The sequence below is a fragment of the Amborella trichopoda genome, chromosome 6 (genome assembly GCF_054954075.1).
Source record: "Amborella trichopoda isolate Santa Cruz 75 chromosome 6, AtrichopodaSantaCruz75HAP2 v2.0, whole genome shotgun sequence".
NCBI lineage: Eukaryota > Viridiplantae > Streptophyta > Magnoliopsida > Amborellales > Amborellaceae > Amborella > Amborella trichopoda.
Genome location: NC_142341.1, coordinates 11,421,355 through 11,442,568, shown reverse-complemented (window position 1 = coordinate 11,442,568; position 21,214 = coordinate 11,421,355). Strand labels below are relative to the sequence as shown.

Sequence of the window (21,214 nt, the reverse complement as noted above, 5' to 3'; positions counted from 1 at the left end):
GTCATCACACTTCCCCCTTCTGACGGGGTGGTGTCAAATTCGTACTCCTTTGCTTTTATGTAGAGCATTCTATCGCCACCTATGTTTATACCATTTACACCCAAAACAAGGGTTTTTTACACTCCATATTGATCACTTCAATAACATTTTCATTGTTTTTGGGTGCGAATAGCTAAACGTAGGGTTCAATTAACAAATCACTTATTTTAAAAAGGCCAATATAAATACGGTGTTCCCTTTCCATCCGACAGTCTTACGCGACGCTCGCGTGACGCCTGACGCTTGCCCGTGACGCCTTTTTCTCTCTGCCCTTCTCTAATGGTGCCTTACTGGTATGATTTCACTGTATTCCTCTCATATTTTAAGGGTTTTTGACTATTTTGGACTGCAGTTTACTGCCGTTTTCCTCGATTTCATGGACTGTTATGAATTCTACTGTTTTTATCTGAATTTTAGGGTTTCTTGATTTGGTTTGGTTTGCATGACTTTGTATCTTCTGGAATTTAGGGTTTGTAGATTTGGTTTTCCGGAACTGAAGTAATCTATAGGATTCAGTTCAAAGGTCGTGTTCTAGTGTATTTTGTCTTCGTAGTGATTTGCACTAAGGGTGTGAGCTAGTTTCGAGTATTTATTGATATGATAGTTTTAAGCTTGCTTTCAGAATCGTTTTTTGTCTCTTTTTTGAAGGTGGAAGGTTTGCTAGTACCTTGAGCTTCGGTTTTGTGTGAGATTACCTGCAGATAGGTAGAAGGATTTTTCTAGGGTTTACTGTTGTTGTGCTAAGTTTCTAGCATTTATTGCTTCGATGGTTTAAGGAAGCTTTGAGCATCATTTTTTGCTTGTTTTTTTGAAGGTGCATGGTTTGGTAGTACATTGAGCTTTGGTTTAGTGTGGATTGTCTGTAGATTGGTACTTGAGAAGTATTTAGAAAAGGATACTTTGATTAGAAATGTGGTTTATTTATAGCTCCTATGGCAATGAGTGATGTAGCTCTGGTTAGAAACGTTGTGAACTTTGGGATACTTACGCTGCATGTTATCTGGAGTTCTCTAGGTGTAATTATATGATTGGTTGGTTAATATAAAAATTAATGAATTCTATTTCCAGTTAGTTTGGGGAAGCATTTTTCAATTTTAACTGTAGTTTTTATATTATCTGGATTCTTGAGAGGAGCCCTATCATTGTAGTTGTATGAGTAATTATTTTGTGGTTTTGGTTGATCATTGAATTTGTCAAGGTGTAATTCCGTTGGTTTGGGAAAATAATTTCAGGATCAACAGAAATTTTTACATATGTTGTATGTAGTTTGAGAATGTGCATGATTGTTGCAATTTTGGCAGCAATTGCTTTTCTTTTTTGCTGCTTCCATATATGCTGGGGTATTCATCATACCAAATGGGTATGGGATGTTGCCTAAATGTGGTATGGGATTTTTGTACTTTATCACAATGATGTACAAATGTAGCTGTTTGATGCCTGGAAAGAATATTTGGATTAGCAGGTAACTGCGTGTAGTATGTAGCCTTCCCCCCCCCCCCCCCCCCCGGCCCCTTTTTTTTGGGACCTTGGGTGTGCTGTGTGTACTCTCTTTCCTTTTTTTTGAACTTGGCTGTGTAGTTTGTTGTTTTGTACCTGCCATGCATATTGTGTACAATGCTTTTGTGTTCTCCATGGTAGTTCAACTCGGTTGAGAAGAGATAAAAATGCAATGGTTCAAATGCTCATGTTTCACTCAACCAACTTCACTGTGGGGGTGTTGTTAGCGGATGCTACTTACTATGTTCCCACATTTAACTTACTGAAATTGCTAGCACTCCAGGGTCCCCCCCTTGAGTGCCTCTTTTCTCAATTTTAGAGAGCATTTTCCCCATAATCAAACAAGGGATATGCCTTAAGTAGAAAGAGCAATCGAGGATTGCACTTTCTGCCCCACCCAAATGCCCCTTATATCTTTATTGAAATTTGGAGTGTAGGAAAGCACATGACCTGATACCGGTGTTTAAAAAATCGTTGATCCAGATCTGAATTGCTCGATCCAGATTGGAAATCCTAGGCGATCCGGTTCGCGTAATATATCGGGAACCGGCCGATCCCCTCCTAAAATGGGATGGTTTGAACTAGTCTGTACCAGTTCTCTAACAGAATTGACTGGTTCTCTTAGAGAACCGGTACGGATCGTCTATGAACCAGGTTAAAAAATTTGAATTTTTTTTCTAAATAGAATAGGGGGTGGGACCCACCCGCTTTTAAAATTTCAAATTTTTTATCATAGAGAAGTAGTCATGTGGGCCACGTATTTTTTTGTTATCCAAAAGCCCATACCCCCATTAATACAAGATGGCCCTCAACCTTTAAGACCACCCTTGCCTCTATGAGCCACCTCATCTTTACTAGGGTAGCTCATTCTTGACATGCTCTTTCCTACCCCGCTTTTAAAATCCCTTGACCCGTGAAGCTTTGGTGAGGCTCTGATGTGGGACAAAAAGAGGCGGTGAAAAGATAATAACAGAGAGAGAGAGGCTTTGGTGAGGCTTTGATGTGGGACTAGAGGGGGCATTGAAAAGATAATAACACAGAGAGAGAGAGAGAGAGAGAGAGAGAGAGAGAGAGAGAGAGAGAGAGAGAGAGAGAGAGAGAGAGAGAGAGAGATGGGGGAAATTTATATTGTAATAAGAGAGAAAGGAAGATATATGCGTAATGAGAGAGAGAGAGAGAAATGGGGAACGTGAGAGAGACAGGGGTATTGGTTAATTTATATTGCCTATAAAAAATTAATTGTTGGATAAAAAGAAAATAGGATGTAATGTTAAGATATGTAGTGTTTGTTATACCTTTTCCATGGTTCGGTTCGTATTTTTCCCTTGATGATCATCCTAATAACCCCAAATCAATACTATTATTTGTGATAAGATATCCTATTATCTTAATACAACAAACACTCAGACACAAGACAAGTTCTCAATATTTATATATTTTTGTAAAAATAAAAAAAAACCATAGCGCAATACCATTATTTTTTTGGAACTTAAAAAGACTAGATTTTAAAGAAATTTTAGTGATTTTTTTGAAATGCTTTTGAGGCCGAAACTAGCTGATAGGAACGATTATTCGATCCAGATCACCAATTCGCGATTCGACCCGGTTTTGGGGGTGGTCGATCAGGGTCAACAATCCGTTTTTTTGAAACCTTGCCCGACACTATCCATTTGGCTAAAGGTATTAGTATTTACAATTAGAAAGGAAGCTAGAATTTACTTTAGTTTTAAAAATTGGACTGGAATGGCTGTCCGACCGGTAGAACTCGCGAGCAGAACCTTCTCTGGTCTGATGGAAGCCTTAAGATTTACATAGAATCAGTCGAAACTGGCATTTGACTGTTTGAACAGGTTCGATCACAAGTTTTGTTGGTTCTAATGGGCTATCTGATTTTGGGAAAGTTGAATTTAGCCCATATTTTTAAAATTTATTGCAAAATATTTATGAGACCTTATACTTTCTTTCCTTGCTTTCATTTTGATTGCATTGGAACTTTTTATTGCCGAATACTGTTCTTAAAGATTGTGATAAAAAAGAAACCATACCTTGCTTTCCTTTTTGAAAAAATAGAAAGATCAAGTTTGTTAAAAGTCGTTCCTTTTTTTTTCATCATTTTGTTGTTGACAGCTCATTAAAATTTGAGTAGGATCTATTCCTTTTTGCATGATAATATTTTAAACCTCTACATTAGTTTGGGAAGAAAATTTATTTCAAACATAACATCTTTGTGTAATAGTTTTATTAAAATGGAGTAAAATGTATTTCTTTTTTATGTCAATTTTTTAAAAATTGGTTAAGATAACTAACTATAGAAAGCTAAACAAAACATTATTGCATTGGAGTTCATTTAAAATGAGCAAAATTATGATTGGTTTTACCTGTTCTATTCAACTAATTTTGGAAATGCCAATCACTTTTAACAACATTTCATTGGTTTTACCTTATGTATTTCTATGTTTTATTAAATTTTTCTAGTGATTTTCTAATATTTTATATTGAAAAAGAAAAGGTCCTACAGGTCTGAGTGTTGGTTGGATAGTTTTTGACTGGACCAGTCCCTTCGATGGTTTGAGCATTGATCCGATCCTGTTAACATTGGTATTTACTTGAAGGAGTTATTTATGATGAGTTTTGTAGTGGATTTTTGAAATTGCTTTTTGGTGCATACTCCAAGAGAAATATTGCTAGTTCCTTTACTTGATGTTAGCCACTGTGTTTCATGTGATGCATTGTTCAATGAGGGATCTTCTTTTTTGCTAGTTGCATGTGGAAATGTTCACACCATTGTGAGGGAGTTGAGATCCATTTTGGGTGTCAAGCAAGTTGGTGGTCTTTTGACTTCTCATTGCAATAGAGATGGAATCTCATCCACGCATGTTCTTTCCAATATAGAAGCCAATTTCCCCCACTTGCATTTTCATTGGATTTATTAGATGGAATTGCCTTTGTCAAGGCAAGGCCAACCATTTGTATCTTGCCTCTCACCTTGTTGAGAGGTGAGCTGTTATGGCTCTGCCATACAAGACTCTAATTTTTGTGCTGTTATTAACTTATTATTAACATTCACATATATGATAAGTGGTTACGTATCTGGTTGTATTGATTGTCGACAAACAACAATTTACAAGATAGAGAAATAAAAAGTTAGAAAATGAAATAATGCCAAAGAAAGAGGGGAAAGGGAAAGGAAACCCATTGTGGACTAACACAAGGAGAAAGTAATGCTAATGGAGGGAGGAAGGGTGATAAAAAGGTCCGGGTTAAAGAAGGGAGAGGAATTGGTTACAAGGGAAGGGTAAAACTATCCTTGCGGAAATTGGTAAATTCACATGTCAGAAATGAATTTCTCATCACTTCCATGTGGTTTGGGCCTCTGGGGCCCATGTCTTCGAGTTGGCCTCACTTATGCTCCAAAAGGAAATTGGTCTCATAGAGCCTGTGAAATAGGTACATCTGTTGTAATTGCGTGCATTGAATATACTAAAAAGATATTTTTTTTTTAGAAAAATGCACTATGCAAATGTTGTCCTCATTGTTGCATTTATGTGGGATTATAAATCTTGGATTCTTGAGATTGTCATTGGACCAATACGGTTATTTCTATGGGTTGCAATTCTGTCTTCTCCATATTTTTCCAGTCTGAAATCTCATATTCACCCAGGCATAGAGGTTGCATCACACATGGTCCCTAGAAGATCACTTTCAGTGCACTGTGCTGCGGTTTTGATGCTAGAGATAGACTAACAGATGAGCATGTCCATTACATTTGTGCAAAATTTGAAATCTCTTGCTTTGGAGCAATAATTGCTTCCAGATGAAAGAGTGTAGCAACTGTTTTTTGGTAGTCTCATAGATATATATATATATATATATATATATATATATATATATATATATATATATATATATATATATATATATATCTGTGAGTTTCTATACTTGAGATGATGTTTGCAATTGTGTCGGTAATGTTTGATGATCAAACGATGGTTCATATCATTTTTGTTCACCGGATTATTATGTACTTATAGACTTGTGCCAGGTGGATAATCTTCTTTTGTAGGTCACATGGTACTTGTGATATTTTGAAAAAGTTATTTGAACAAATGTATCACTAGTTGCTGAATGTCTTTGACAATAAAAAAGAAAATAGTATTGAGGTTTGCAAAGTGGGGTAAAAAAAGAAATACCTCCTGGATATTGTTGGAGTTTTTTTTTTTACGAACTTGTTTTATGTTCTATTTTTCCATCTTGTATTGATCCATATATTTCTAATTGTTGCGGTAGTTTTATTGAATTTATTATATGCAACAGCACACATTTTGACTTTCTTTTCACTTGACTTTTTTTTTATTTCTTAGATCTTGGGACCATAGTACTGAACTGATTCAGTGGAACAACAGGTTTGGTCACTTTTCAATTTCCAAGAGTGAGGATTGCTGAATAGAAGTCTTTCTCTTGGAGCAACTATGGGGCAATGTTTTTTTTCATGATGTGCAGCATTTGATGTATTGTACCTGAGTGTTGTATATCCTTGGCTAGCATTAACATGTTGTCTGTGTATAATTTAGTTTGCCTGTTTGTTGTGGAGTGATTCTTGTTTCAAGTATCTATCACGTGATGTGGCTCCCTCCTGCATCTTGATTTGAAGAATGCTTGGTTGAGTGCTCTTTACTCAGTGAGACAATGTTATCAATGTAAATAGATGAATTAAGTCGCTTTGCTGCTTATAATGAAAACCAAGAAAAAAGTAATGTCAAGGAAGGTTACTCGAGTGCCTGCCAGTCCCAAATTTTGCGGACATCGTAAAAAGGTGTATCAACATGTCCCTGTGAAGGAAAAGGAAGCAACCGATCTGATTACGTCTTCTGCTAAAAAACAGAGAATTGGTAAGCGGTTTAGTACAATTTTTTCTATAACATTAACACTTCGGCTGTTTTCTTGGATTTGCGATCTCCTATTTATAAATTATGGTAAGTTATCACATTAATAGACATATGCTCATAGATTATGTATGTCTTCACTATCAAGTTCCAAATGTGAGCATGTATCCATTACCGGTTTTTCTAACATTTGCTACCATTCTTTTCTTGGAGAAATTCTAATACTATCATTCTTTCCAGTGCGGTTTTCAAATCGTCTTTGTTGCAAGGAAACTGGCCACACTAGCTTCATAGAGGATGGAAATGCTGATCGTGTTTTGTCTGAAGAAAAGGATCATGATTTACGAGTGGCGTTTAGTACAGTTGCTGGGGAGTCTATTGACCATCAGGTGAGTCAGATCATGTTTGAATAAATATAGTCAACTTTATTGCATGTAAAATCCGGAACATCTTTTTTTGTTTTTGGAATTTTAACTTGGGATCTTGTGAAAATATAACTTTGGACATCACATTATAGCATCCGCTACCTTGACAACCTCTGCCTAAAGCCCGTTCTCGTGACCCTAGTGAGTATGAGCCTGGTCTTGGTTTTCAATCAATGATTCTTTACATTCTTTGGAAATGGTAGTGGTTTATTGTTACTTATTATCTTCGAGGAATAATTTAGTCTCTTGGATAACTTTGATCTTTATTTAGATTTACTTATCAAATTATAATATGTATGAAGTCCTTACAAGTTTATTGTGAAATTTGAGACAACTTGTGTTGGTCTTATGTTTCTGCATTTTATGTTCAAAACTTATTTTAATCAATTAGGGGTGGCAACGAGTCGGGTATTAGTCGGGTCCAACTGGACCCGGACTTGGACCCGAAATTGACTGTATGTACCCGGATCCGTACCCAACGGGTACAAATTGAACCTACCTATACCCGACGGATAATTTTGGACCTGGACCCGTACTCAGACCTGACCCTAGACCACCTCTCTCTCTCTTTCTCTTGGTGCAGCCATCTTCCTCTCTCTCTCTATCTTGTTTTAGCCATCTTCATCTATAACTTTGTTCAGCCACTTTCATCTCTTTCTCTCTCTCTCTCTCTCTCTCTCTCTCTTTGAACGTTTCACCAAAACCATCAAAACACTAAACAACACCAAAACCAGAACCATGATAGACCTTCATTATCAGAACATCCACCTCCTCCTTCATAACTTGCTTTACTAGAACCTTCCAGATCAGGGAAGGCTTCCACCTCCGGTCGTCAATTTCTGATCTACAAGACTTCCACCTCTCGGTCGTCAATTTCTGATCTACAAGACTTCCACCTCTTGGTCGTCAATTTCCAATCTGAAAGGCTCTGGTCCGTTGGATTGGCCATGACCAAGGCAGAACAGGCACTTGATTGGTTAAAGAGAGTTTGCCAGTGCTGCGGATGAAGGAAAAGTAGAGAGAGAGTGATTCACCAAAGCTGCCAGGGCTACCAAAGATAGTGCATAAGTATCTCTTCTTTGGCTCTATAGATTTATAGGGTTCCCCTGTTTCTTTCGTCTCTTTCCCTTTGTCTTTCAACGACCAACATAGCCACCACCACAGGTTCCCCTTCCCTCCATAACGAGAACCACAAGTGCAGAGGTCTGTAATAGCGATTCAGGATTTGGTTTGGGTTAAGGACTTAGAGATAGGCGAGGCCATGAGGGTTTCAGAGAGGGATGCCAAGTCACGAGAGTTGCAGAGAGGGAGGCAAAGCTGCAAGGGTTTGGGGTTTGGCTGAAAAGTGGGAATGATCAAAGTTAGGGTTACGGATTTGTGTTGGGACTTAGTATTTTTTTATTATTTAAAAGTTCGGGTCTAGGTACCCGCCGGGTCTGGTATAGCCGTACCCGTACCCGGACCTGGACCCGGGACTGTTCGAGTATATAGTTTTGGATCCGGACCCTACTCGTGGGTCCAAAACTTGGACCCATATCCGGACCCGAGTCAGGTATACCGGCTGGGTCCGGGTCGGGTACGGGTCCATTGCCACCCCTATAATCAATGCCTTCCTCATCTAACTGTTCACATAGTTTTTCAGTTTTTCTGTTTGATTTTATTACTTGTGAATTTATTCACGTTTTCTGATGCCAAACCTGTATTGCTCCCTTTTTCTGTCGTTAGATTTTGTTTGGTGTAATAGTTCGTGATATTGAATTTTTTGCAGGATTTTCCACAAAGAAATGTTCAATGTGTTTTGGAGACAATATTTTCTCCTGGCTTTCACATGTCTGCAGATAATGGATGTAGCATTCCTCATAGAGGTTGGATAAGTGGTCTCTCTCAGAGTATTATTGACTTGCAATGTTTTTGCTTATTTCCATGATCCAATTTGTGCTTTATATGAAGTTGACATTTTCTCATAATAGTATTCATTGAAAATAGCCCCATGGATGGTTGCATGAATTCCAGACTGTTGTTTTGAAGATTTTGACTTCTGTATGGGCCGTATTGTGGGAGTGAAATAGTTTTTCAGATTATATTTTGCATGGGTGATCAATTTTGCATTTTCTACTATTCGTCATCTCTGATTTCTTTATTGTTCAATTTGGTTTTCTGCAGTGTATTGAGTTCCTATATTTGTAATATTTGTGCTTCTTGATACATCTAGGTGGAAATTGTTTTTTTGCATTTTCATGTGTTCTTATTGTTGGTCTATTCCAAGCGAAGGGTGAATGTTATGTCCTTAATGACTTTCCTAGACTGGGGAAGCGACCAATAGTCCTCATGTCATTGAACATGGAAGGCATTTGCCTTAAGCCAAGGGGAGGATGGTCTTTGATATTTAGTGTTCGAAGCAGTCTGAAAGAGGCCTTGGTAAGCCTAGGTGAAAAGTTTGGGTGACTGAGACTTGAGATCCATAAGAAGCACTCTTGTTTTCCTTGTACGAAAAACACAATTTTCATTTGTTTTGGTTTCACGAGCAATCATCCACCCTGGTAAGCATTTCCAAAAGAGAAAATCTTGGTGAGTGACCAAGTGTTTCAGCTTACTTTTGTGGGAAGCTACTTCTGAGACAACATAATTTAGTGAGAACTTACTCCTCTAGGAGCCAACTTAAACCCATAAATAATAACCGGTATTCTTAACTTCCTCTAATGTATTTGAGTACCATGTCTTTTTAGTTCTTGTTAAAAGGAAAAGAACTCTGACCGAGGTGACTAGTCCAGTACTGTTTCCTTGGGAAAGGAAGTCAATGACTATTTTTTTTATTGAAGGTAAGTGATTATATGTGCAAATGTGTGGCATGCGTGTGTATGCATATATCATTTAGCATTTGGCAAGCATATGCCCCATCAAAAATTCCTTGCCTGTAAAAATCGAGGAAGGGAATTAATGTCCTTATATAAGAATTCATTTTCGGTGTCAAAATTTTAAATTTCATTTGGGAGGAGTTCTCTTATTTGTTCCAAACCCCACTCTCTCCTCCATCCTATACTTCTCTCTCTCTCTCTCTCTACCTCCCCTCCCCTTGCCTCGCTTTTCCTTTTTTCTTTCTGTTTTATTAACTAGACATAGTGGGTATTAACGAAATCAATGCACAAAGCCTTGTGTGATGACGTCCATTCTGGAAAAGTTGCTGTTCAAAGTGACCACAGTTTTGAAGGATTCTATCAAATGAATCTTGCACACCATTTGAACATTGACATTTGAAATACATGATCAACAGTGAATTCATTACAAAAGAATCAAAGTCGTATGCTTTGAAAACTTTCAGAAAAAAAAAAAAAACCATTTGTGGTTTTCCAACCCACCACAGTTTCATGAAAAAACCCCATTATGGAGGCTTCTCTCTGTGTGTGTGTTAAAACTTCTTGGCCCTAGTTTTCAATCTCACCAAAAATTTTAGAAACAAAAAGGAGCCAGCTAACCAACCTTACCATGGCAAAAAATTGTTCCTAACCATGGCTGCAATGCTAGGGTTCAATCTAGTATGGCTAGGGTTCAATCTAGCTATGGCAAGGATAGGGGAACTCGCCCCTCCATTGTCCTTGCACCTTTCCTTTGAATCATACAATAGTGGGGAGCATGGCTATGTGAAGATCTAGCTTGGTTCACTCAGACATTGTGGGGATGGGGAGCTTTCCTCTCTTTGTTAACTCAGGCATGGTGGGGATGGGGGAGCTTTTCCTCTATTCTGAAGAGAACAGTGTAAGTGCCAAGGCTTCCTTACCTCATTATGTATACATATATGGGGAGGGAGGGAGGGAGGGAGGGAGTTTCATGTGGGAAAAGGATATGGCAAACTGCATAAACAATTTGCGAACTCGCTCCCTCTTTCAGGTTTTGAAATTTTAGAGTGAAGAAACTTTCTGTTTGCCATTGACAAAATTACCATTAAAACATTTATTTGGGGTCTCTATTTCTAGTAAAACTACCTTTCACACCACTGTTTGAACGTCATCTATTGTTTTTTGAGGGACGAGAACCAAAGAATGTCTATGTATTGTTTTTTGAGGGATAAAAACAATAGAATGTGTGTTTGTGTGTGCACACATGCGTGCGTGTTTGTGTATGTGTTTTAGTCTATCTGTTTCTGTGTCTGTATGTCTGTGAGTTTGTTGCCATCCATGGGTTAGGTGTTCTTAGTACAATGGCAAATTGCATAGCAAGGAATAGCAAAAAATTATAGGTTTAGGAGCTCTCTCTACGACAAAAACAGAGGGGACCTTGTCGAGGAATATGGTAAAAATCGTTAGTAGTATATGGACGAAAGGGGTTGGTGTTTATGTGCTCTTCAAGATGTTGTGCGATCACTCGAGGTTCACTCAGTCGAGGCTGAAGTTGTACTGCAAAGGTGGAAAATATGGTTGAAGATGTGTGATAATCTTCAAGGTTGGGGTGTGGATTGGGACGCCCAAGCGATGGTGTTCTTGGAATCCCCTTCAACAATTAGGTGACATCCCTAGGTTTGGTCGGATCTTTTTAGGCCTTCTATGATTGCCATGAGTTTTATCATGATTTAGTCAATGATGCCTGTGATTCCTGAGAAGGAGAGTATGGTGTTACTTTGCTTGACTCTGAAGATCCCTTCGAAGCTACCACTAAACTTGCATCCCAAGCAAGGGCATGAAGTGAATGTTAGGAAAAATAGCTTGGATGATAGTTCTGAGTTCCCAAAGGAGTTCAGTCTCTTTGTCACTTACGGAATCACCGTGTCCCTCGAATATTGTTTCAATAATCCCACATCAATGGGTTAACTCATGTAGGAAGATGGAAGGATCTGAATTGTCCCCTACTCGTAGGGGTCTAGCTATGTTATATCTCATTGTTGCTTCTATATGTTACTTCTGATTCTATTGCCCCATGTTTTTGTTCAGATTAGTTTATTTTTCCACTTGAAAAGTTCTCAAGTGATTTCCTCAAAATTTTCATGTCAAAGGGATTTTTTGTTTGTGGCCTCCAAATTCTTGATGTGAAATCTAATACACTTGTTTGAGGTTCCATATTTGAAATTAACTAACCAATAAAAAATAGAGTAAATAAATAAACAAATATTTACCCAATAAATAAATGAATAAAATCTACCTATGCTTTTTTCTCTTTAAAAAAAAAAAAAAATCTACCCATGTTTTGTTTGGGGTAGAAACCACTGGTCTACTTAACTAAGACAACTCCTCAAAAATCTTTTTAGGGATCCTTTCTGGTTGACAAAGAAACCAGTCGTGGTAAACAAGCTGGCCTATGGTTAAACTAACTCCTAAAGCAACTAACTGGCAATATATTGTTGGTAAATATGCTCAGATGCCTTCATCGATAAAACAAGAATTTGAAGATATTTTAGTTGGAGTAGCAAAATTCATGAGGAACCAAGTATCGTTTTGCCCTTTACCTAAACATCACCCATGTGGGGAAGAAATCATTAGAGATTCTCACTCAAAACTACAATCATCATTATCGTCATAGCCTTTTCCCAATTAACTGGGGTTGGCTACACGAATCTTAGTTCGTCATTCTTCTCTATTAAGTGCCACACCCTCAATGAGGCCATAAGTCCTCATATCTTTTTGGACTACTTTCAACCATGCCCCTTTGAGCCTATCCTTTGCTCTGTTCAAGGCTTCTACTTGAATTAACTTGTACCTCCTAACATGTGCTGTACTAGGTTTGTGCCAAACATGGCCAGCCCACTTAAGTCTACTGTTTCTCATCTTATCACATATTGGTGCCACACCTAAATTTTCCTGAATGGATTCATTTTGAATTCTAGCACTTCTTGTCTTGCCACTCATTCATCTCAACATCTCATCTTTGCTACACTCATTCTATGGGTATATTATTTTCTGTACACCTAACATTCCACCCCATAAAGCAAAGCTGGTCTGACAGTTATCCTATACAAGTTGCCCTTCAGCTTCATTGGTATGCGGCGATCACATAAAATTCTGATTGCATATCTCCAGTTCGTCTTCCCAACTTTAATTCTGTGTGCGACATCTTCCTCAATCTCTCCATTTTCTTGAATTATCGACCTAAGATATCAAAAGTGCGGTCTTTTTGATATTTCTTGGCCGTTAATCTTAACTACTTTCTCATCTCTACTCCTATTATTACTTAACTTGCATTCGATATATTTTGTCTTAGTCCAGCTACTTTTAAAAACCTTAAGATTCTAAAGCATCCTTCCAAAGTTCTAACTTTGTGTTGACGCCGTTTTAAGTTTCATTGGTCAAAACTATATCATCTCCGAGCAACATGCACCATGGTACCTCATCCTGTAGGTGCCTAATTAAGTCATCTATAATTAAGACAAAGAGCTACAGGCTCAAAGTTGACCCTTGATGTAGTTCTATTGTTATCGAAAACTCACTTGTTTCCCACTAGTTATTCATACACTAGTAAGCACTCCATCGTACATATCTCTCTCCAAGTTGATGTAGTGTTCGGAGACTCCTTTCTTTTCTAAGACCCACCAAATCACATCTTGAGGCACTCTATCATAAACTTTCTCTAGATCAATAAAGACCGTGTGGAGGTCTTTTCCATACGCCCTAAACTCCTCAATCAGTTGCCTAAGTAAGAAAATAGCCTCAGTTGTTGACCTGCATGGCATAAAATCAAATTGGTCCTCAGATGCACTTGTTTCGTGCCTTAGTCGTTGCTTAATCACTCTCTCCCAAAGCTTCATAGTACGACTCATAAGCTTGATTCCTCGATAGTTCGTGCAATTCTGTATGTCTTTTTTATTCTTGTACATAAGTACCACAATACGTTTTCTCTATTTGTCTGACATTTTCTTTGTTATCAACACCTTGTTGAACCGCTTCGTCATCCAATCAATGCCAATCTCCCCCATGCACTTTCAAGCCTCTATCAGGATCCATGTGGTCCTAAAGCCTTTCCTATCTTCATTCTTTTCAAAGCTTCTTTCACTTCCGATATCCTAATCCTATGTATGTATCTATGACCTCCGCCCTCTTTTATACCAATAGTTCTTTCTACTGTGCTCATCATTTAATAATTTTTGAAAATAAACTTTCCACCTTTCGTTTACCTCTTCATCCTTCACCAAGATCCTTTGAAACACTATCAACTGGGCCTGGACCCCACTTGCATTGCATGTTATGCTGAGGGTGTCTTTGTGTATCCATTGTAAAACAAGAGTGCTTTTCCCAAAGTCAGGAAATCCTTCTAGTTGTTTTGGCAAACCATTATATGTGCAAGATATCGTGTATCTGTTCTTTGCGACTTGGAAGATTCATTAGGTTGCTTCCTAAGATGGTGTTTTCTTGAGTCTTTCTTATTCTACAAAAAATTTATGGGACTTTCATGCAAGAATTATGCCTTATCCTCTCCAAATTATATACTATTATACTCTACGACATTAGATGCTAATAAAATTTTCTGAGCTCCGAGATCATTATAACTACACATTCTTTTTTGTTCTGTCTCATATAAGTGCATTTCTTACCTGTGTTGTGTAGTCAGGAAATCATTATAGTTTTATTCCTTAAGGTCTGATGACTTCTGCCTGATAAGATGCTCTTTTCCATTTTGCAGTGGATTTTATTAAGTATTTCAAGAGTGACAACCAAACAATGGACCATCCAAATGGTGTTAAAAAAGATGACACATCTAACAGTGTTGTTCCTTTGGATGGTTGTGATTCACTGGCAAAAGAGCAGCATATCCAATTTTCGAGAGATCTTAGTGTGGCAGGGAATACAATGTTTCCAGGTGATGTGGTGGACACTTCAAACACAGGACCTCTTGAAGAGTATGAGGGGCATGCTAATTGCACTCAGAGATGTCTTATGAATGATGCTGATGGAGTTTGTAGTTGTGAAGGTGAATTGGTCGAAAGGAACATTTCAGCTTCTGAAAGGCCATATCTATACCTTGCAATACAAAGTTCAAAATTGGAGTGCACTGATGAGCCAAGCCAAGTATCTGTGTCTCCGTATGTTGAAGACGACTGTGATGATGATGAAATTGACGACTTCGATCCATACTTATTCATAAAGAATTTACCTGAACTGTCAGTGGTGGTCCCCACTTTGCGGCCTATGCTGCTACCAAAACAAACACGGAGGTGTCCTCGTATCACTCTTGTTTTAGATTTGGATGGTGAGAAAATGTTTGTTCTCCTTGTATTAGTGTCTTTGAGTTTTTTCTTCAAAAGTATTTTTTTCTTGTACTTAATATCATGGTTAGAACTGGCACATATCATATTTTATGTCAATCTTTAATGGGATGGCTCTTTTGCTTCTTAGTTTTATCATTTTGTATATTGGGTTTCTATTTGCTACTATAGTCTTTGTAAAACTGTCATGTATATTCTGCCATTCTTGAGAGGTTATATATATATATATATATATATATATATATATATATATATATATATATATATATATTGAGGAATGATTTTATACAACGGTTGTATAGTAGTATAATGCAACCATCTTTAAAAACTATGTTAGAGACTTTTGTTTGACACAAATTTTTAAAGGTACACTCTTTTCATTTTGAAGAGCAATCACTAAAAAGAAAATTTTGAAAAAAATGCTATAGAAAGTTTTCATTCTAGCCCAATTAATATAAGCCGTCCATTTTATTTAGATGGTTAGATATAGGTCTCAGAAGGATTTTTTTATTCCTAAAATTTTTATATGGTGTTGTTGTCATTAGATTAATAATGCTAAAAAACAAAAAAGTGATTTTGAATTTGTTAAGTCCTAGATCTTGAAATTCACCAAATAGATGGTCGAGATTCATTGTTGGATGGTATTAATTTTGACCATATCTAGGGTTAGGGTGCAAATTGAATTTTTTTTTTTTTTCAGAGGATTGATTATGAGGATGAAGAGAATGTGTGTGCAAAATTTGGGGTCATATAAATGCCAAAAATATGGTTTTCTAGAGGTGTGGTTGCATTATACTACTATACAACTGTTGCGTTAGATCATTTCTATTTTTTTTTATATATATATATATATATATATATATATATATATATATATAGATATATATCTATATATAGTATATTTATTTACTGGGGTTTATTTTTGAACACTTTCCCCATGATGGTTCTCTTATTTCTTATTTTCAGTTTTTCCATCGACATTGCTAGTGATATGTATAAACCCATACCACTAGTTTGCTTTTCTTATCTGGAATTTCAATAAATTTTCAACCGTATTTACTGATTACTTTGTATCTAAGACCTTGTTTTTGAATATCATGGACATAATTGTTGGGACAAGCTATGAATTCAGGGTTCTCATTAGTTATATATGTTAAGTTTTTCTGTTTTCATCTTTCTCATGTTTTCGTCATTTGTAACGATCCCTTTGAAAGGTATTCATGATTCTAGTGCTTGCAACACGTACATTGGCATCTTTCAAGAGCCCAAACTGTAGTTGGTTGTCAATAGTCTCTACTCACGATAAATCAATGACATGCCTTTTGTAATCAAAAGAGATCCTACTAATTCCATCATTTTACCTGAATTTGGCAGAGACACTGGTGCACTCAACTTTGGAGTATTGTGAAGATGCTGATTTCACATTTCCTGTGAACTTCAATGACAGAGAGCACACCGTCTATGTTCGATGCAGGCCCCATCTTAGGGACTTTATGGATAGGATTGTGAGCATGTTTGAGATCATTGTCTTTACTGCCAGCCAAAGCATATACGCAGAGCAACTTCTGAATGTTCTTGACCCAAAAAGGAAGGTCTTTCGCCACCGTGTATATCGTGAGTCCTGTGTTGTGGTGGATGGTAACTACCTCAAAGATCTCACAGTTCTAGGGCGAGATTTGGCACAAGTTGCTATTATTGATAATTCTCCGCAGGTCAGCTGTTTTCTTGCTTTTGCTCCTTTCTCTTTGTTTTGTTCTTTCAAAAGTATGCCATTCTTCAGTGTTTTATGCACAACTCTAAAGTGGCATCTACCATATGGTCCTGCTGAGGGAAGTGGATACTAATTCCTCTGTCAGACTAGAGGAGGATGAATCCCATTTGGAGTCGGATATGATGTTTTATTATTTCTGGATTTTGTTTGTTTCACTTGGCATTAGTTTGGGCACTCCATTGGATAAGGAAAAATAGTGCTGAGTAAAGTTGATTTGCATGGAACGTGTTTTTTCGGGCCTGTATTTTTTTTTGGGCGATGAGGATGTTTGCCCCACAGCCTGCATCTTAGTGGATCTTTTTTCATGTGTATTTAGAAGGCATATGATCAAGAGAGTTACATAGTTGTGCTAAACACTATGGACAAGAAATTATTTTCTGGAAATTGAATTTTTTATTTTAAAATTTAAATTTTTATGGAATGACAGAGATTGAATGAGTAAGATTTTAAGTTTATGTTCTGTTATTGGTTCAGGCATTTGGGTTTCAAGTTGATAATGGCATTCCAATTGAAAGTTGGTTTGATGATCGATGTGATTCTGCTTTGCCTTCTTTGCTTCCTTTCTTGGAGAGCTTGGTTGGTGTGGAGGATGTGCGCCCCTTGATTGCACAGAAGTTCAATCTGAGGCAGAAGATAGCTGCTGCTGTTGATCCTTTAACTACCTTGGGTAAAGGAGACCCTTTTAGTAGGAACTGTTGAAATTTGTTTTGAATTATGCTGACTGTTATATGACTTTGTATGTTCTTGTTCTCTCTCTCTCTCTCTCACACACACACACGCACGCATGCGCACCTAGGCAAGGCATGCACATAAAGACAGCTTGATGCTTGGTCTCCTGCCCTCACCTACTCTATGAGGGCGTGTAAATGCTGAAGCTGCTTTATATGCTCAGTGTCTTTGAAAACCATGTATTGGCAACGGGGTCAGGTCTCCAAGTGGACCTGGACCTGGACCCGGACCCGACTGGACTTGAAGTCACCGGATTTGGACCATGACCAAAACATATAATGTGGGATCTGGACCCGACCGGAGCTGACCCAAACCAAAAATTAAAATATTGATATATTCAAATATATTTTATAAATTGGGACTTGAAAATATAATGCAGGATCTGGACCCAGACCCAGACCCAGACGTGACTTGTTGGGTCTAATTTTTTGACCCATACCTGGATGTGGTCGGGGCTATCCATTGGGTCCCAGGTTGGGTTTGGGTCCATTGCCATCCCCAAAAAACTTCTAGGCGAGGAGCTGTACAATGATCCACATGACCATCTAGAATCTACGGTCATGAGTAAACACCGTCCTACCACTGGGTCAATGGTGGTTGGAATAGGATCGACCAGAACATGTTTGTCCTCCCATTGATTGGTCATATAGATCATTTGCTACTGTCCCTCATGATAACATGCCCATCTTTTCTTGTGCTATGTGTAATCTCTTAATTTTGAGGATCATGGAATGCTTTAACATCTCAATTGTGGAGAATTTCATTTTTAATTGATTCAGTAACTGTTGGTCTCATTTTCTGTTAATGCTTTCTTCTAGATCAAATAACAGTACGTAGAAAATGTCCAACTTTATTTTCTATGATGTTTTTTTTGAGCTTTATTTGTTGTTCAGCTCTGGGAATGGAATTGGGAGGTAATGTTGCAATTTTCAATATGTTGAACAATGTTGAAGCCCACACCACTTAAAAGACATTTATCCACTGATGGTTGAGAACTATGTAATCGGGGCTAACGCGTTTATCCTTACTTTTTGGCCAGATTTGGATTGTATATCCGTATTCTTTGGCCTTAAAGATAGCTTAAACCAAAGAAGCGTCAGTTGAATTTCAAACGTTCAGTCGCTGCCCAGGGCTGGTGTGCTTGCTTGGTGCACGGTGATACGAGCTTGGTGTTTTCCATGATTTTGGAAAAGAATGGCATATTTTTAAGGAAGTCTATCAATTGAAACGTGTCTTTACAGAGGAATCATGTGTTTTGCTGAATTTTGTTGGATCTTGGGTTATGTAACATAGATGTAAGAGTTCTAAGACTTAGAAAGGGTTAGGGAGCTAGGTATGTACATCGCTAATTATTTTTAAGGATAAGAGATGGTTATTTTTTTTTTTTTTAGGGATTTGTTGCCTTTTAGGTTTATTACAAAATTTGGGATTAATTACTGGGGCTTTTCGTAACTGTTTTCTTTTCTTTTTTGGCTATTTTTGGTGTCATTTCCTGTGATTTTAAAGGGGGTATTTATGGGTTTTGAGTAGGGTTAGACTTGAAAGTAGTTAATTTAATCCAAGGGTCTAGATTTATTTTTAAAAAAAGTATATTTTAGATTTTATGGGATATTTCATTTTAAGTTGCTATAATATACTTATCAAAAAGCAATTAGGCAGAAAATGACCGACTCGAGGCCATCAGGTCTTGTGATTCATAGTGAGTTGTGTGGCTCGGCGCATCGAGACGTGCAACTTGTGCAAACACTCCATGTCGTGTACATAGGTATTTTGATCATTTTTTTTTTCTGTGGATTTCCTTGAGCCACCAATTTGTTAACGGTGGGTTCGATTTGAGTGATTTTTAGACTGTTACAAAGCTTTCGGGGATTACTACAACTTGGGGTAGGTTTTGGATAGTGTTAGGATAATTAATTTGGGTTTAAGTTGACTATAGTTCACTAGGGTTTGTGTGGTCATTAGGGTTCAAAATCAAAGTTCTTAAGAATTTTCTTAGTCAGAATTTTCGGGGGTATCTACAAATTAGGGTTGGGTTGGTGAAGTTGAGGTGTGCAATTGAGGCTTTATGTGATTACCGCATACTAATAAAGCCGAAGGGCAAGTTCTATAGGACGATTGTGAGACATTATTGCTTTATGCGTTGGAATATTGGGCGGTAAATAAACAACACATTTATAAAATAAGTGTAGTTAATATGATGATGTTGAGATGGATAAGTGGCAAGACCAGATGGGATAGAATTTGATATGGATACATTCAGGAGAATTGAGGTGTGGCATCAATAGACGATAAAATGAGGGAAAGTGTACTTAGGTGTACTGGCCATGTGTAGTGCAGACTTAGTACAATACCTGTTAAGAGGTGTGAGTTAGTTCAAGTGGAATGGTAAAAAAAGGCAAAAGGTAAGTTCCAAAAAGATATGGTTGAAAGTAGTGAGAAAAGATATGGGGATTTATGACGGAACGTAAGACTATATAATTGGGTTAAGTTAACGTTGATTAAAATTTTGAAAAAATAATGTATATATCCGTTATATTTATCATTATTATGAGATTATTTTGAAGTTTACGTTATTACACGTTTTTCACTATCTTAAATTTCTTTCTTTAAAAAGATGGAAATACCTATTTTCGATTTTTCAAAAATAGAAATGAAATTGAATATGGTTTTTCCTCTTCTGTTGAACTTGAAACCATGACAATTATTTATGTTGAACTTAAAACCAGGAAAATTATCTTTATGTGAAAAACAATCTCTCTCTCCTTCTTTTTGAAAAATGGATAAAAGTGCCCGTTGATTTTGAAAAGGATTGACCTTAACTCACTGAATATTCCTATATAATATTTGCATAGTTGATGACTTGTGTTACCAAATGAAATGGGAAGATAGAAATTCTCACAGAACTTTGATGCATATGCTACAGCCTGGATTCCTTGGTGGTGATTTCACATACATTTATAAGTATGTGTGCAGCATGTCGCTTGTGATTGCAAAAGGCAGAAGAGCTTGTATGAAGGGCAATTTAATTCCACATATCTCCTGTTTCTTCTTCTGCTTTGCCATATTTATTCTTAAGCATGTGCGCAGCAGGGTACATGAGACTGCAGAAGAAATGTTGATACAGCATGCTTGAATCATCTGGTTTAATGCTAAATCTCGGCAAAAATTCCTATGAAAACTCGCCGTTCATTATGTGCAAAAAAAAAAAAAATTAGAATCCTCTCCACTGCTAGCCCATTTTTCGAGCTCCATTTTTCACAGTTATTCCTTCTTAAGATTCAGTATTCCTAGAACCTTTTCCCTTTTTATCATGCAATGTGTTGCCATTTTTTGGGTACTTCTTCCTTTTAAGAAAATTTTTCGAAATTTGGTTGCTTGAGGCTATGTGATTCCATTGCATGGTTTCCTGTGCTATCTCCCCTCGCAAGGGGAAAATGAAGCTAGGGAAAACACTCTCTCACTCTCTATCACCTGTCTTTCTCTAACCCAACTGTTTCTCTCCCTCTATTGCCTCTTTTTTTCTCTCATGCTAATATTTTGAGCATTGCAGTTTTTGAAAAATCGAATTTAGTTTCATTTCAGTTTTTTAAAAACTAAAACTCAGTATTTTCATTTATTTTTTTAAAAAATTGTTAGGATGGCGAAAAAATAGGTATAGATGTAAATACAGGAACTTGGAGATAAT

At 37.2% G+C, this 21,214-nt stretch overlaps 1 protein-coding gene across 9 annotated transcripts; it reads left to right on the top strand.

Moving 5' to 3' along the window:
* The first annotated feature begins 255 nt into the window (after window positions 1-255).
* On the top strand, window positions 256-20,707 carry SSP5 (SCP1-like small phosphatase 5). 9 transcript variants are annotated; one of them, XM_088868586.1, is made up of 8 exons: window positions 256-332; window positions 5,940-6,425; window positions 6,660-6,808; window positions 8,613-8,709; window positions 14,447-15,013; window positions 16,404-16,741; window positions 17,275-17,467; window positions 20,453-20,707. In XM_088868586.1, the coding sequence occupies exons 2-8, from the start codon at window positions 6,269-6,271 to the stop codon at window positions 20,470-20,472; spliced, it is 1,521 nt and encodes a 506-aa protein (XP_088724712.1). In that variant the 5' UTR covers window positions 256-332; window positions 5,940-6,268; the 3' UTR covers window positions 20,473-20,707. The 9 variants fall into 9 exon arrangements, with proteins under 9 accessions (XP_088724712.1, XP_020525454.1, XP_011624894.2 ...); XM_020669795.2 differs by having other exon boundaries at window positions 5,898-6,425; XM_011626592.3 differs by lacking the exon at window positions 20,453-20,707 and adding an exon at window positions 18,569-18,919.
* Window positions 20,708-21,214: the final 507 nt, after the last annotated feature.

Excerpts from the sequence above, each read along its gene's own strand:
- SSP5 (XM_011626592.3), top strand. The coding sequence starts at position 6,269 with ATGAAAACCAAGAAAAAAGTAATGTCAAGGAAGGTTACTCGAGTGCCT. Across the intron at positions 15,014-16,403 it reads TCTTGTTTTAGATTTGGATG|AGACACTGGTGCACTCAACT; the intron begins GTGAGAAAATGT and ends TGAATTTGGCAG. Across the intron at positions 16,742-17,274 it reads TTATTGATAATTCTCCGCAG|GCATTTGGGTTTCAAGTTGA; the intron begins GTCAGCTGTTTT and ends TTATTGGTTCAG.